The 15,934-nt window shown below is 41.5% G+C and overlaps 1 protein-coding gene across 1 annotated transcript in view; it reads right to left on the reverse strand.

Moving 5' to 3' along the window:
* Positions 1–15,934, reverse strand: part of Lamb1 (laminin subunit beta 1) — a 68,996-nt gene that overhangs the window by 37,629 nt on the left and 15,433 nt on the right. Inside the window, exons 8-13 of the mRNA XM_020169259.2 lie at positions 12,956–13,158; positions 10,850–10,970; positions 8,824–9,012; positions 8,380–8,559; positions 8,148–8,260; positions 6,488–6,567 (exon numbers count right to left, since the gene is read on the reverse strand). Coding sequence (XP_020024848.2) covers positions 6,488–6,567; positions 8,148–8,260; positions 8,380–8,559; positions 8,824–9,012; positions 10,850–10,970; positions 12,956–13,158 — 886 coding nt within the window. The remainder of the gene's footprint in view (positions 1–6,487; positions 6,568–8,147; positions 8,261–8,379; positions 8,560–8,823; positions 9,013–10,849; positions 10,971–12,955; positions 13,159–15,934) is intronic.

Here is a 15,934-nt window from a genome sequence, read left to right on the forward strand (position 1 = left end):
ACCAGATAACTCCCAGACACAATGGCCTCAGACAGGTGCACTTTATTTTCCATAGTCGGACCCTTCTCCACCTTTCTAGCCTCAGCTCTCCCCAGATCTCTTCAACCATAATGGACTACTTGCAGTTTCTCAAACACACTAAGTGATTTGTGACTCCTTCCTTTTGCTTCGGTTGTTTCTCCAGCCTGGAATGACCTTCTCCATATACTCCTAGCAAAGATCTGCCTATTCTTCTCTCAAGATTCAACTCACAAACATCCTCTGCTGTGGCATTTCCTGGCCATCAGCCCCCATCCCATAAAATGAACCTTCTTCAGGCTACCACCTCTTGAGAAAGATAGGATGTCTTTTTTACTTTTGTATGCACGTCTACAAAAAGCTTTCACACACAAGGTATTCATTCAAGTTGAGGCACTGGTCTTCAAATGCTACTTAGTTTCTGGAGCCTAGCTCAACCTCTACTCTTTTCATCCAGTCTTGTTTGGTTCCCTCCCTCTACCATTGTCATGTGGTATTGTCTGAGGTCTCTATTGTTCCATCTCTACACTGTTCTTTAGACATGTTTGCTTTCCCCTAAGGCATAATTCCTGATAGACTCAAGCCCCCTACTCTTCTGTGAAGTCCTTGAGGCTTAGACTGAGGCTTAAATACCTCAGTTCCCCCCCTACCCCCCACCCTGAGCCTAGTGCTCTGCACACTCAATAAACATTAGTTGAGCAAATAAATGCTTGAAGGATAAGCTTCATGAATAAAAAATAAGAAAAAAGAAAAATAAGAGATTTAATATAAATAAACTTATTATTTTAGGTGACAAAAGCCTCTGATACACTATTAGGTACACACTCTGTTCTCAGCCTATATCTGTCCTTGTCTTTTTCCATAGCATCACTATCTTGTGTAAAACCCAAATTATATGGATCTATTTTACATCATTAAAAGTCAAATTGTCATGTGGAATTCTTACTTTAAGCCTACTCCCAAGGTTTCCTTCTTTTTTTTCTTGCATCATCCTATAATTCATCTGAAATCAAGTACCAAAGCAAGCTGCAACTCCCAGAAGACTTAATGTTCACAGGTTTCTTTAAAATGTCCCAAGGGTCTCTGTCAGTCTTGTGGAGTCCTCTTCCTGTATATCATGTCATTCTTAACATCCTTCTAGTCAATTCCCAGGAGAAGAAAGCCTGTTCCAAGAGGACCCATCCCTCTTTTGGCATAGGCCACCAACAACAGCCATTTTTAGAAATTCAGCCATCAGACATTACATCACATGGACAAAAGAAAATCTTTTCCTCTTCAGCAGACATTTACTGAGGAAACAAATGTCCAAAACATGAACCAGTGAGAAAGAAAACAACTAACTCCTTCAGGAGCAATCATTAGACAACCAGTGAAGGTGAGTGTGAAGGTGCTGAGTAGACTCTGGTGGCCTCCTGTTCCTGCAGCATAACTCCAAATGAGATAAGAGAGGCAAACAACCAGAAGGAAGAAATTCGTTTCACCCAGCCCTGCGATCCCAAGTCTTTGTGACTGTGACAGAGTTGAATTGTTATCCCTCAGAAGCAGGGCTCCAAGTCCACACTGACTGCTTCATGAACTCATCCTTGTGGCCTCGTCAGCCCCTGCTGAAGATGGTCATCACCCCTACAGTTCTCTGCACCCCTGCCTCTGTTGTGCTCATTTCCGAATTTCCAGCTACAGAGGGGACATTTCCATGACCTGACCATCTGTCAGGTTCCAAACTAATTCATGTCCCATACTGTCATCTTTTACCCTGACCTCTGCTATTTCTGTCAGCTGTTAAATTCTTCTCATGGTAGAGGTGAGATAAAACCTTCTCCTTTGTTTAACCCAATGGTCAAGTCTTATTTCAAAATATTTCTCAACTTAGCAGCCTCTTCTCCTTGCCACTGCCACTCTCTTAATCTAACATGTCATCATTTCACGACTGTTACTGCAGCTGCTTCCTCCACTGACTTGTCCAACTTTCTCCCTCCCCGATCCAGGCCATCCTGCCCACCACCGCCCAACCCGCCTCCCCGCAGCACTGCTGCAACTCAAGTTGTTATTCCGCATCTTTGATATTGAGTCACGGTGCGCCTGCCTGGCTTGCCACAGCCTCTGCAATGTCCTCTGAAAACAACAGCCTCTCTTTTTGGAGCCACACTCCTTATACTCTTCAACAAATATTTACTCAACAAATATTTGCTGTGCTTTCTGGCACCAATACCCTCACACTTCAGTCAATCGTCAACTTCCAATCCTTATTCTTCCTTGATAAGAACATTATTTCTGGCTACATAATATGGAGAAGAGAAATGGGGGGAAGGGTGGGTGGGTGGATAGCCTTGTCCTAAAGAACATGCAATTTACTTGTAGAGACAAACAATAAATCAAAATGCAGTCATTATCTATAGAAAGTCAGGAGAAAAGCACTCTGGGTGTAGAGGAAGATACAATTCATCTGATTGAGGTGACTCAGGAAGGTCCTGGAGCTTAAGGATTCTGTCAGGCAGGGACAGGACAGAAATGACAAAAGCAAAGAGGAAGGTAGGACCATGTGAAGAGAGATGGCTGAGATCAGACCAGAGCTTCTCCATGCTCCACCCATTCCCATCTCTGCCTGCACCTCCTTTTCCTCTCAGCTAGAAGCCCCTCCCCTGCCCACCTATCTCACACCTTTCAAATCTCACTTAGCTTTTGCAACTCAAGCTCAAATCCTATCTCTTCCATGGGAAGATAAAAGATTCCATGTCATTATTCTTTCCTGTGTTCAAGTAAGAAAAAGTGGCATTTGATAAAAATGGTATACTTTAAATACAGATTCAATTGATTGAGTCAGTGAGGTAGCATAATGACATAAGACAAATTAAATAAAACTCTGCAGCAGGTAGAATTTTGGTGCCCAAAGATTTCTACATTCTCATCTCTGAAATCTGTGGATACATGACCTCATGTGGCACAGGGACTTTGCAGGTGTGATTAAGGTTAAGGATCTTGAAATGGGGAGATTATCGTGCATTATTCTGAGTAGACCGAATCTAATCACACGAGTTCTTATCAGTGGGAGAAGCAGGCAGAGAAGTGGGTTAGAGCTGTGACATGAGCCACTGTGGTAGTTCTGAAGATGGAGGGGGAGAGCCATGAGCCAAGGAACGTGGGTGGCCTCTAGAGAGCGTTATATGATAGGTAGCAAGAAAACGGGACTCCGTCCTACAACCACAAGGAGCTGAATTCTACCAACAACCCAAATAAGCAGGAAACAGATTCTCACTTACAGCCTTTGGAAAGCAACGCAGCCCTATCAACATTTTGAGTTTAGTCCACTGAGACTGTCTGACCTACTGAACTGTTAGATAACGAGTGTACGTTGTTAAGTCATTAAAGCATGGTAATTTGTCATGGCAACAAAAGAAAACTTTTACAGGCCCTATGTTTTCCCAATAGGTCAAGGCCAAGATTTCTTAAAAACACAGATTTCTCATAAGTACAGAAATTAGCAATATTTAAAATCTACAACAGCAATTAACAAAGGGTTAGATAAGCCATAATCATTCGATATACTATTAACTTCTTCTCTTATTTCAAAGTCAATAAACTGTAGCTTCTCATGTATTCAGCACCTACACATCTCTGGGCTGGGAGCAAAGTGAGGTGCAAAAACACATACCACACAGTCCCTGTCTACAGAGACCGTTTTCACACTAAAAACTTTTACAAGGCTGAATAAAGTCGGGGCTTAAAGAGATGCAGAGCAACGTGTAACCGAGCACCAGGAGAGGGTGAGAACTTCAGGGTAGGAGGGACGAGCCTTCCAAAGAGTAGTGGGCTGCAAGCCAGACAGGAAGGCCCTAAACGTAGTTGATAACTAATTCTGAAGGATGCTATGAAGATGTTAATATAGTTCAATGTTTGTAAACATTTAGAAATACTGTTACCCTAGCAACCATGCCACCGATTCTTATTTATTCACTAAAGCAGGCAATCTAGGCAAAAAAATTCATTAACCTAGCTTGAATTACATTATTTAAATTATTAGGTCTTTCTTCTTTCCATATTCAATAATTCAAATGAGCTATCAATATAATAGACATGGATTACTAAGCTTTTACTTTACAACCAAAAATCTGTTTGGTTCACTATACGAAATTTCTCTTTTTTGTTTTTTCCTTGGTAGTACTGGGATTTGAACCCAGAGCATTGTGCTTGCTAAGCATGTGCTCTAGCACTTCAGCGCCATGCTACCAGCCCTTTTTGCCTTAGTTTGCTTTGCTAGGGTCTCCTGCTTTGACGTGGGCTGGCCTTAAACTACGATCCTCCAATCTCCCTATCAATCATCCAGCAAGGATTTCCAGAGTACCATTGATGGGCCACAGTGTACTGCTGCATTTACGGGACAGGCCTAAGGAACTCCTAGAGAAATTCCTCTTGGAGGAAGCAATGTTAAAAAGGAACATTTTGGACACTGTAGTCACAGGACTGGAAGGCATCTTCAACAGCTTTTTTTCTTTACCAAGTATGGGTGTCTCATGCTAGAACAATCGGCCGACTGCTTGCTTTAAGGTTTTTACTAAAAAATTTTGCTTCACAAAGTCTTTTGATTAACATATTCTGATCTTTGTAAGTTTTTGCAGGAAAGACTAGAAGGTAAGCCAGAGGCTATGTGTGGGTGGACACAGAGAAAAGAAATATGTGTGGAACAGAGAAAAAGAGGAAGGGAGTATAAGAAACAGAAACCACTTAGGGTAAAGGAACACCGGACACTCCTCAGTTTATGACATGATTTAGGGAATTATGTACGCCATTTCCATCTAATCAAGATGGACTTAGGGGTGATGACAGCTCCGAATGGAGGAATCAAAGAGTGCTCTGGGAGTCACAAAGGAAAGGCAGGAAAGGGATTCCATATGCAGACAGCAGTGTGCCTTTCTTCCCTGCTTTTATGGAATTATCCTAGCTGCCTCCCTTCAGCAGTTTTCTAAGAACAGAAATTCTCTCTGGAGTTCCAGAGGCTACAGGCTGTACTAAGTCTCCAGGACAATCTGGAACAGAACAAACCCAAATAAAGAGGCCAAATGGAACATGTTCTTGCGACCTAAAATCTCCTTTCTTCCCAGCAGACTACTATGGAGTTGGGAAATACTCTTGTAAGACAGTCAGTTTCTGAGCACACAAAGCTTGCTCAATCAATCCAGCATGTTCTCTTGGGAATGATTCAGGACAAGGAAACAGCTGTCAATGTTCTTCAGTCACTTACGCTGTCTTTACCAGATGTTCTGACTCTGATCCAGCAACAGAGACCAAAGTTCTCGTGGACCCAAAGGTGGTTAATCATACTCCTACACACAGCATCTTGTGAACGAGGGTGATTTTCAGTTGAGCTGCATGTTTCCTCTATTCAGGGAATACTAGCATATTTAACTAAAAATTTGGAAGACGTAAAAAACTGAAGGAAATGAAAAGATTCTGCACAGAAATCAAAATGAGAGTCCGCTTTCCATCTGTTAGGCTGGTGAAAAATAAAATATTTGATGATACCAGCTGCTGCTGGGGATGGGAGAAACGTGTTTTTATAATCCTTTGGAAGAAAAATCAACCAGAATAGTCTGGAACAATCTGACATTCTCTATTAAATACAAAATGTATTTTGTATATATTTTGCATATACTTTGACTTAGCAGCTCCCTGAAGGTAGCCTGGTCCATAGAGATATCAACAAACATTCATCAAGATGCAGCTACAAGGACAGTCATGGAAACATTTTTAAAAAGCAAACCAGATGAATGTGGTCAAATAAATCACGGCACTTCCACATGACAGAACACCAAAAATGCTATTGAAAAGAAAGAGGCAGATGAGTACAGGCTGAAAGGAAGAGGTTCTACAGATGAAATGAGCATGTTTCAGAACATTACATTTCTTTCTTTTTAAAACCATGAGTAAAGGTAGGAGGAAAACTGTGGGTTGTTTTTCCTTTGAACTCATCTGTTAAAAAATAAATAGATAAAACCTAGCATGTCATTTAAAAAGAAATGAGAAAATGTTAGTTTCTGATAGGTATATAGAACTCTATTATTAATTTCTAGAGAGATATAAGGCAGTGCCTACAAAAAAACCTGGGAAAGAGAACAGGAAAAGAAACATTTTTACTGTTCATTTTATACTGATATGAACTGTCTGAATTACTTTTTTAAAACTATGGGTATAGGTAGCATCTATAATTTAAAAAATATAGTGAAAAGTAAAAGTACAAAAACAAGTAACATCACTATAAAACTCAAGAAATATAAACACACTAGGACATTTCAAAGCTAACCCTCAAAATGAAAATAATCTTCATCAATGTTTCCATCGACACCATAAGTACAAATGATTACCAGCTATCAACCAAAGATGAATCTATTTTGCACATGTTCTTAAGAGTCGACAACTTCAGACTTCTAGATGCCTCAGTGACTGGGCTGAGAAGCGTAAGTGAAGCTCCGCTCACCTATTGTTTAATGCTCCTCCAGTGTCACAGTCACAAGGTCGACAGCCATCCAAATCATTGCTTAAGCCCCAATGCTGTGGCTGCAGAACAAAAGATTTAACATCTTAAAGGTGGTTCCGCCATTACACAAGCTACTTGGCAATGAACAAGTCATGGCGCATTTTGGTTGTTCCAAATGTTTCTTTTCACTGTGAAAGCAGAAAGCCCACATATGGGAGGAATATTCTGAAATAAAGAAACCCAAGTGGAAGGTCACCCAAGTCAGAGGGTGGTGCACAATATGACAACGCCAGACCAATGACTACTTTCTTTGTCCTACTCCAAACAATTAATATGAGCTAGCAGTACAGACATTAATTTTTTTTACTCATTACTCTGGCAGTGAGAGAGTTACAGCAAGTATTTGGCAGGCCTTTCAATTTTCCCTCAGTTTAGTCTGTTAGAAATCCCACAAGGAAAGCCCTTCAAGGATTTACCTATGCTATGCAGGATGGAAACACAGCATAAGGTAGGGCCACTCTCACAAATGAAAGGTAATGAGATCATCAAGTCTTGGGAGCATTAAAAATGGAAATAAGAAATGGGACAATATCTCAAAATGGGACAGTGCCTCAAAAATGAAGAGATAGGCTGGAGGCTTGGCTTGAGCAGTAGGCAAGTGTGAGGCCCTGAGTTCAAACTCCCAGTTCCGCCAATAAAGGGGGTGGGGGATGAATGAGATGAAAACAGGCTCCCCAATTTAAAGCAGACTTCTGGAAATCTACTTAAGAATCTATCAGGACTATATACAAATGGTCATAAGCATAAATATGTATGGGATCAGTAGGTCCCCCAAATTACAAAAGCAATATAAGAATGTCATAGAAGATACAGAATAACTTTTTATCTGTCCTCATAATTACTCCATTCAGGAGTATGGGGAAGTGCTCAGTGGTAGAGCACTTGCCTAGCATGTCTGAGGCCCTGGGTTCAATCCCCAGCACCTCAATCATTAACTGAACTTTTTGATGTATTTTCTTCCAGATTTTGTTTGTCTTGATGAGTTTTTTTTTCCTCCCTACATAACCAAGGCATTATCACACTTATTTTTTTTTAATTTAACAGCATTTCCTCATTTTGGTGTTATTTTCAACAGTAGGCGTATTACATTAAATGAAGTCCCCAAATTTACTTAACTATTTTCCCACTGTTGCTGCCAAGTCTCCTGCCGTGATTAATAAATTTGCAATGAGTCCTCTGAGGGAAGACGTCTGATGACTTCATTAGTTAAGATTCCGAGACGTGGCATGACTGAACCAGGGGTTAAACATTTCTACCAGCGCCCCGCTCCCCACCAAGATATCATTGGAATGCTTTTCAGAGGATGGACCATTCTGCATTTCAATCGAATAGCAAATGAGTATTAGCACCTAAGTCCTCACTAATAACCACCTCTCATTTTAAAACCTGTTGTAAATCTGTCTGTGATTCTACTTCATGATTCTAATGGTAAACATTTTGTCAAATTATTCACTAGTGATTCCTATTTTGTGAATTTTCTTCTTGAGTCTGTCAACATTAATACATAAAGGTGATGGCAGAACCCACGACTAGGAAAAGCATTCTCTATTTAACAGCTGTATTCACAAACTACTTATGCCCCAGGATTAGGATTACCTACCAGACACTGGTCACAACGCTGTCCTGTCACCAAACGCTTACAGTAGCAGTAGCCAGTCTCAGCATTGCAAGGATTCCCACCAGGAATCGTTCCCAGAGGATTACAGGCACAAGCTTTATTAAAGACAAAATGAAGCAAAGAAAGAAACTACGTGAGTCCAAAGCAGTGGTTAACAAATTACAATGGGAATTTTGGACACTGAACTCCCAAACTTTGTACCAAACAGACTCACATTTACAACCAAATGGATCTTCCACACTTAAGTCATAGAAGCCCTCTTTGCAAATATCACAATGCTCTCCTTCCACGTGCAGTTTACACCGACACTGACCAGCGATGAGACCAGCAGAAAAATCGGTGTAACCATCACAGATTCCCCCATTCTGAGAACCAGCTGGGTCACATGTACATTCTGAGAAGAAAAGCACCAGGTTAAATGTACCAGGAAACACGCTGAGTGTGTGTATAAATACATGTTACCTTTCACCCCCTAAATCTCATAAAAACTAACTGAAGGCTCAGTAAGCAAGCAAATTTCTCTCCTGGCACAGAAGTCAGCAACTAATAACGCCAGGTTTGCTGCTCCAACTTTGAGCTCTGCGATTAGAGTGTTGACTACTATTTCCTGTGACAAGCAACCATAAGTAGATCCCACATGTGACTCTTCCCAACATACTTTCACAGAGGTTAGGGTCTCGGATGTCCCTCTCTGGGTGTTGGAAGTAGAAAGGTTTGCACTGCTCACAGCTGCGCCCCATGGTGTTGTGCTGACAGTCATCACATACTCCTCCGCTGACATTCCCAGTGGCCAGAAATACCGCCATGTCAAAGTGGCATGAGCTGGAATGTTCATTGCAGTTACACTCTGTGTGACAAGACCAATTTAAAAAAGACTTTTAAATCTATTTACCTATGGAGAATGAGGCTGGTAGGAAGGAAGCTCACTTGGCAAACAGGGACTAAATTCAGACACAAGGCCCTTATGGTGAAAAAGGATACATCTACTGATGACACTGGTTAAACCCTAAGTCTGGCTGGAAACCTTAAAAATGTGAATTCCAAAAAATAAACACAATTATCTGTGAAAGAGAATGAGCTATAAAGAATAGAGAACTCTTGGGTTAAGTTCCCAAACAATGGAAGATCGAGGGGTGTTGTGGGTTAGGTGTGAAAGGTCCCCTCAAAAGCCTCATGTGTTGAAGACTTGGTTACCAGGGATGGGCTTTTAGAAGTAATGGATCATGAAAACTTTAGCCTCATCAGAGATTGATCCACTGATGGACTCATAATTTGACATCATGATTTGGGAGGTGGTAGAAAGCAGGAGATGGGGCCTAGCTGAAGGAAGTAGGTCACTGTGGACATTTTGAAGAGTGTACCTTGTCTCCCCCAACCCTTCATGTCTGTGTCTCTTTGCTTTCTGGCCACCATGAAGTGAGCAGCTTTCTTCTACCATCCTCTTCTGCCATGATGTTTCTGCTTTGCCACACGCCTAAAAACAATAGAGCCCAGTGTCCCTGCACTAAAAGCTCTGAAACCATAAGCCAAACTAAATCTTTCCTCCTTTAGATTGATTTGCTCAGGTGTTTTTTCCCAGTAAGAAAAAGTGACTAACACAGGGGGAAAGACACAATTCCACTGAGGGTGCCTTTAGGTCCCACTCAGGGTGGGAGTGGATGGAAGTACTTTCCATTATCCTGAAGGACATTCTGGTGACACATTCCTGCGAGTGCCTGCCTGGGCCCCCTACTTTGAAGAACATGGCCTGAGAGACGGATTGCCCTCCTCTCCGTTCCCACCACCACAGTAGGCCAGGGTCTTTGATGAGAACAAAGATATGGTTAACAGCTATCCAGTGGGCCTTCTCAGGAGTAGCTTTTCTCCACTGTGGCTTTTCTGTAGAGTCATATTAAGTCTGACCCAGCTTCAAGCATCTTGCTGTCATGCTCAGTAATGCACACCAATTCCTCTTATCTGCTCCCAGTGACACTTAACTCAACCTGGTGCATGTGGAGTTCTATATACTTAGCTTCCTCCCTTATCTATCCCCTGCAACAGGCCATCTGCAGAGGCAGAGTGACTGCATCTTAACAGCACCTTACCACTTCCCTCTCTCTCCTTAGGCCACCTTAAGAAGCCATCAAGGCCAACTGCTTCACTTGCTCATAAAGCCTTGGTCACTCCGGCTCTCACTGGTTTCTGAACTTCTGCCTCCCAGTGGAGGCAGAGGTAGGTGCTCTCATCGGAGTGGAGAGAAGGCGGTGGTTCACACTACTGTACACCTCTGTCCAGAATAATGCTAGAAGGGAAGGAGGGAAGGCAATGTGCCAGGGGCCACAGCTAGGTGGGCATAGAAAGGAGGCCAAAAACCCTACTCCATATCCCTTAGACTTTAATGATACACCAGGCTGGATTTTCCTCTTGTTTTTCCTCATTATTATCTTGACTTAAAAACAGATACAATGTCAAGGACAACATCTCAGTCTTCTTGGGTTGGAGCCAAACACATAGGTGCTGCTCAGTAAATATTAATTTTTGTTAATTTAACTGAAGGCTTATGGTTGGCCTCCTAGCAGTACCCAGGTGAAGCTGGAAGAAGGGGAGTAACTTTTCTTCCCTTAGTGAATGGTACGCCGTTAGGGCTAAGCAGAAGATGGGTGCCAAGTCCTCACTGATTCCAAATGTCCCCTCTGCCAACTTACTTTTGCAGGCATTGCTGTTTCGACCTTCAGCTGGTCTCCAAGGTAAGTCGTGGTAGAAATCCATGCACAGTTCACAGTTTAAGCCCTTGGTATTATGCCGGCACATACAGTGTCCATGTACCTTGAAAGTTACAGAATCAGGACGGAGCAAAGGAAGTAACAGGCATGCACACTTCCTCCACAGCCGACAGAAGATAGAATCCCCTTTCCATATGCATCTGCAGCTCACCACATGAGGGCTTCTTTGTTTTTATTTTCTCCCTCCTCTAGCAAGCTTCTTTATTTTGTTGATGGCTCTAATCACTCCCCATTTCTAGAACAGTTCTTATTATATAGTGAATCCTCAATAAAATGTTTGAGTATCCACGAGAAAACCCAAATGAAAAAATTAGTTACATAATATTTTTTTAAAAAGTATTTAAGAATTTTTTTTTAATGTGTACTATAATGGAAACCTATAGAAGTCACAATGAAGAATTAAATGCATATACACCATCTGGGAACCAACTCATATTACCACAAGTTCTACTACTAGGCCAGCTACCTATTTCTGTTTAAAGGTTGTTTTCTTGCTGATTTTGTTTTTTACTTTTGGCATGGTGCAGTGCTGGGGATCAAACCCAGGGTCCAGTGCATGCCAGGTAAATGCTCTGCCACTGAGACATTCCCAGTTGCTAAAATTTTTTTTCAACCGAAAAAAAACTTTAAGTACCCACTACCAACATTTATTTTGTTTTCCTTCAAGTAAGGAAATATAAAATCTCAGAAGAAGACACAAATTAATTTGCCTTAGGAAGGACCCAGGACACACTATTCGCCACGTGTTTCACTGTGAGGCATGCTTAGATCTGAGGCACGTGAATGATGTTATTTCTGCTCACCAAACATGCACGCACACAGGCAGGTCATCTCAACTCTGGTTTCTACAGAACAGAATTCAGGAATAAAACAGATAGGTCCCTCCTCTTCTGCTCCCATCTTGACAGGAGTGCAGTTAGCTCAGGATTAAAAATCCTCTCATTACCAAGTAGTTATATATTCAGGGTGAAAAAGCCCATGCCACAGGACTCAGCAGCATCTGAATTAGCAGGACACCATCCTCTGACACTGTGAGCGTGGCACATAGGCCACATGGGTTTGTTACACAGGAACTAAATACAATCTACCTTGCATTCTCAGAAAGATGATTGGTAAGATTACAGACATATTCCTCCCTTCAGCCTCTGTTAAAAATCTGAGTTGTTTCTGCAACTGGAGTAAAGGGTATGGATGAGTTTTGGATGGGCAGACAGACAGCAACTAAGCAAAGCTCACCCACCACCAAGGGAGGCCTGTAGGTAATGAAAGGAGCCCTGGGGCAGAGGCAGGGGTGCTGGATTTGAAAGCCCACCTGCTAGTAACCCACTTAGGACTTTTTAGCAAATTACTTAATCCTGGGTCAGGACAGTTGGCTTAGGTGATCTCTGGAATTCTGTCTGGCATTAAAATCCTAAGGGTCTGTAAGAAACCACTGAACTAAGTGAGAGTAGAATCCCTTATCCCTCTCTATCCATTTGGCAAATCACCCAAATCCCTTTTTTCAAAACATGTATCGTTTTCAAACACAACATAAAAGTGGAAAAGGAATAAAATTAGTAAGAAAAGACAGAAAGAAAGCAAACTCCATTTGACCTCTAAATGATATCGTATGGATCTGGGTTAAATTTTCTAGTTTCTTTTGTCTGGGATCAATTTGCTCTTTCTAACACAAAGACCAAATGCTTATGGTTTTTAATCTTCCCTAATATAAAGGCATATTCAATTATTATTTAGACAGCTTTTCAATCCTTGGTGACTAAAATGTCTACTTTAGCAACAGCCTACAGTGATTAATTCCAAAAATTAATTCAGTCTATGAAATGAGCAATCTGTACATTCTTCCAGTCTAAAAGAGTCTTCAAAGAGAAAATTAGCAATCAACAACCAAAGGTTGCTTGTGAAGGGCTAAGTATAAGTCTGAAAAACTAAAATCCCTGAAAAGTGTGCAAAGCTTAAGGTAAGATGAGTTTGGATTTCCTTTCAGAACCAGTCATGTAAAGTGGAAAGCCACAAGGAAGGCGTGCTTACCATTCCTTCCACCTCTTCATCGAATCCATCCACAGGGGCGCACTCACTGGCATGGCCGTAGCAGAAGCAGTTCCCTCGAACCACCATATCATAAACTGCATAGTAATACTTCTCTCTGATTTCCATCCTGGAGTCCAGAAGGTTATCTCCCAAAGTATGCAGTTTCACAAACTTGATTCTCAAGTTGGTGATTTTTAATAGATCTGTGAAGGACACAAAGAAGATGGAAAAGTCTGATCAAACAAGTAAGAATTCTTTAGCAATTGTACGTCATTTCTCTTTAGGAGAAAGACTTGATAAATGAAAAGGGCTCAAGCAACCTTTACTCCCCTTGGATGATCTAGATGAAACCTGTAAAGCTTCACACAATGTGATAGTCCCTGGGAATGGAAAAGGCTCCTGGCTTCTCATCAGCTTAATAAGAACACCTACTGCATGATGGATGCTTGCAGACCAGCGTCTCAGGAACAAGTGTGAAAGTGGAGAAGTTTCAGAATGCAGTTGCACGATTGCCAGAACTTGCTGGGATCCAGTAATCTAAGGCATTGCAATACCATCTGGCTCTCACAGCAGTTAGCCTCAATGTCAAAGGCAGAAATTCCATTGAGGTGGGAACAATTTATCAAAGCACTTCAATTCTCATTATTATAACAGTTAGGAACAGATTTTTGTGTCTATTTTTGGAGGAGAAAAGAATATCTGAAATTTCCCACCACTTAAATGAAATCCGAGTTACCAAAATAGATTTAACACTATAGAATAACTACCATCCAGGGAAAGAATACCTAGATCAAGTTTGGGGATTTTCTTTGTTTTCTGTGGTACTGGGAATTGAACCCAGGGCCTCATGCTTGCTAGGCAAGCACTCTATGGCTTGAGCTACACTCCCAGCCCCAACCAAGTTTTTAAGCAACATTTTAGTCAACAACTTTTTTGTCCTAGTTTTACAAAACATTTCCATGTTTATCAATAAAATATGGTGATAGTACACAGAACAGTTCATAAAGCTTAGTACTAGGATGCCAGGGCAAATTATTTCTTACAAAATAAAAGTTACTTAGAAGTCAGTTTCTCTTCTCTTTTCTCTTTTCTCCTAGGCCTATAGATCTAAGCTTACTCCAGAATCTGGGCTATGTTCTATAGTCTCTTGATGAACCTGCTCCTCTGGTATCTTCACTGTTGCTGAGTTGTTCTTGCTGAAGTGGATGGCAGGAGACTTGGTTAGTCCATCTGTCCTCTAACTGTGCTCTGCAGCCTGAAATGGCTCTTAAGTTTACTTTCATTTGTGCTAATGCATATTTACAGTTTACAAGATAAAAGGATAGCATCCAGTGCATCAGAAACGTTCAAAGCCCAAATATGACTTTAAATACTTGTAATATATGTATAGCTTACAATGAAGACCATTGAAATGGCTGGGGGTGGAAAGGGAAAGTCCATGCATTAAACTTAAGGCTCTTTGTAACCTCAAAATTGAAAAAGAGAGCCTACAATCCCTCTGAGCAGAATGGAAGCTATGAATGCCAGCACCTCCTGCAAAACGCTCCTGCACAAAGTGAGCACAAGCGCCTATTGTCGAGAGGCCAAACGACAAACGTGAGTGGCAGCTGGAGTATTTAGAAACCCTCCAACTGGCGTTTGTGGAAGCGCTCATATGATAGGTAGCAACAACCGAGCCTCAGACTGACTGCTCTTCTGGAAGCAAATCACTTTTACAGAGTATCAGAGGATTAAAACACGGGGACAACTAAAGAAATACTGTTCCCTGATTGCAAAGTAAATCAAAAGTGTGATATAGAAATAGATCTTCTGATGTCACTGAATTAACAGAGGCAAGAGAATGACAATGATAAAAGCAACACATCCCACACATTTCACCTGCCAGGGGGTAGATGAGTTATCTTCGTGACTGGGGAGTTGCTTGTGGAGACTGTATGGACGTTTTTCACAACTGGATTTTGAGACATGGATGGACAGTCCCATAGCACACTCAGAAATTGGCACTGGGGTGGACATCCATTAAATATTTATTTTACAATAGAATGAATGAGCAAATTACAGACCAGAGACAGACTGGGCCACATGTAAAATTAATTTAAGTGGGGAAGCAGCACTTTGCTGGCAATGTTCCCCAGACCTCTTGCACTCTATTCTTCCATACGCCAAGCTTGGAAGTTCCATGGGGCCTTGGTGAAAAACAGGGCCAAGCACAGTTGGAAAAGATCAGGAAGAACCAGCCCTGCCTCTACTGAGCCAATGGCACCCTGAAGCAGCCAGGAAGGCCACCTCACCCTTTCACTCTGACATCTAGGACCAGTGCTATGAAGACCTAAACCAAAGCTGACAGCAACAATACTAACATCAACAGCTTCTAACTTGAACACATTCTATACGTCAGGCATTTTGATTAGTCATCTGCGTGCATCAGCTCATTTTCCTGCAGAATAACCCTCAGGTCAACATTGCTATCCCCATTTAAAGATGAAAAAAGAGCCCCCCCATCCCCCCTCCCTAAAAAAAGTTTGAAGTAAATTACTTCTGCAAGATGATGGAACTGGGATTAAATCAAGGTGTAATTTGAAAGCCATTAGCTTAATTATTGCATCTTCTACTTCCCAAGAAGATCAAAGTGTAATCCTCTAATGCATAAGATATTTGTTGGAAAGAGTTCTGTACTGAAAATTGTAGTACCTGGGTTCAAGAACTGACTGACATTTAACAGCAACATCACTTTAGGCTTGTTCTCTAAATCACTGAGCCTCAGTCTATTCATCTATTGCTGAGGCTGGCTGACACTTCTGATTTCTCCTCTGTATTCTTTCTTCCCTTTTTCCTTAAGAGCCCTTGTCAAGACTTTCAGCAAAGCATATGGCCACTTAATCAGCGGTGGTTCCTAGTGTCACCTGTACCGTAGTCATGTGACTAATTGTGGCCAATGGGACGTGAACAAAAGTGATATGGACAACTTCCAGGTTTAGG

Source organism: Castor canadensis, chromosome 2 (assembly GCF_047511655.1).
Source record: "Castor canadensis chromosome 2, mCasCan1.hap1v2, whole genome shotgun sequence".
Taxonomy (NCBI): Eukaryota; Metazoa; Chordata; class Mammalia; order Rodentia; family Castoridae; genus Castor; species Castor canadensis.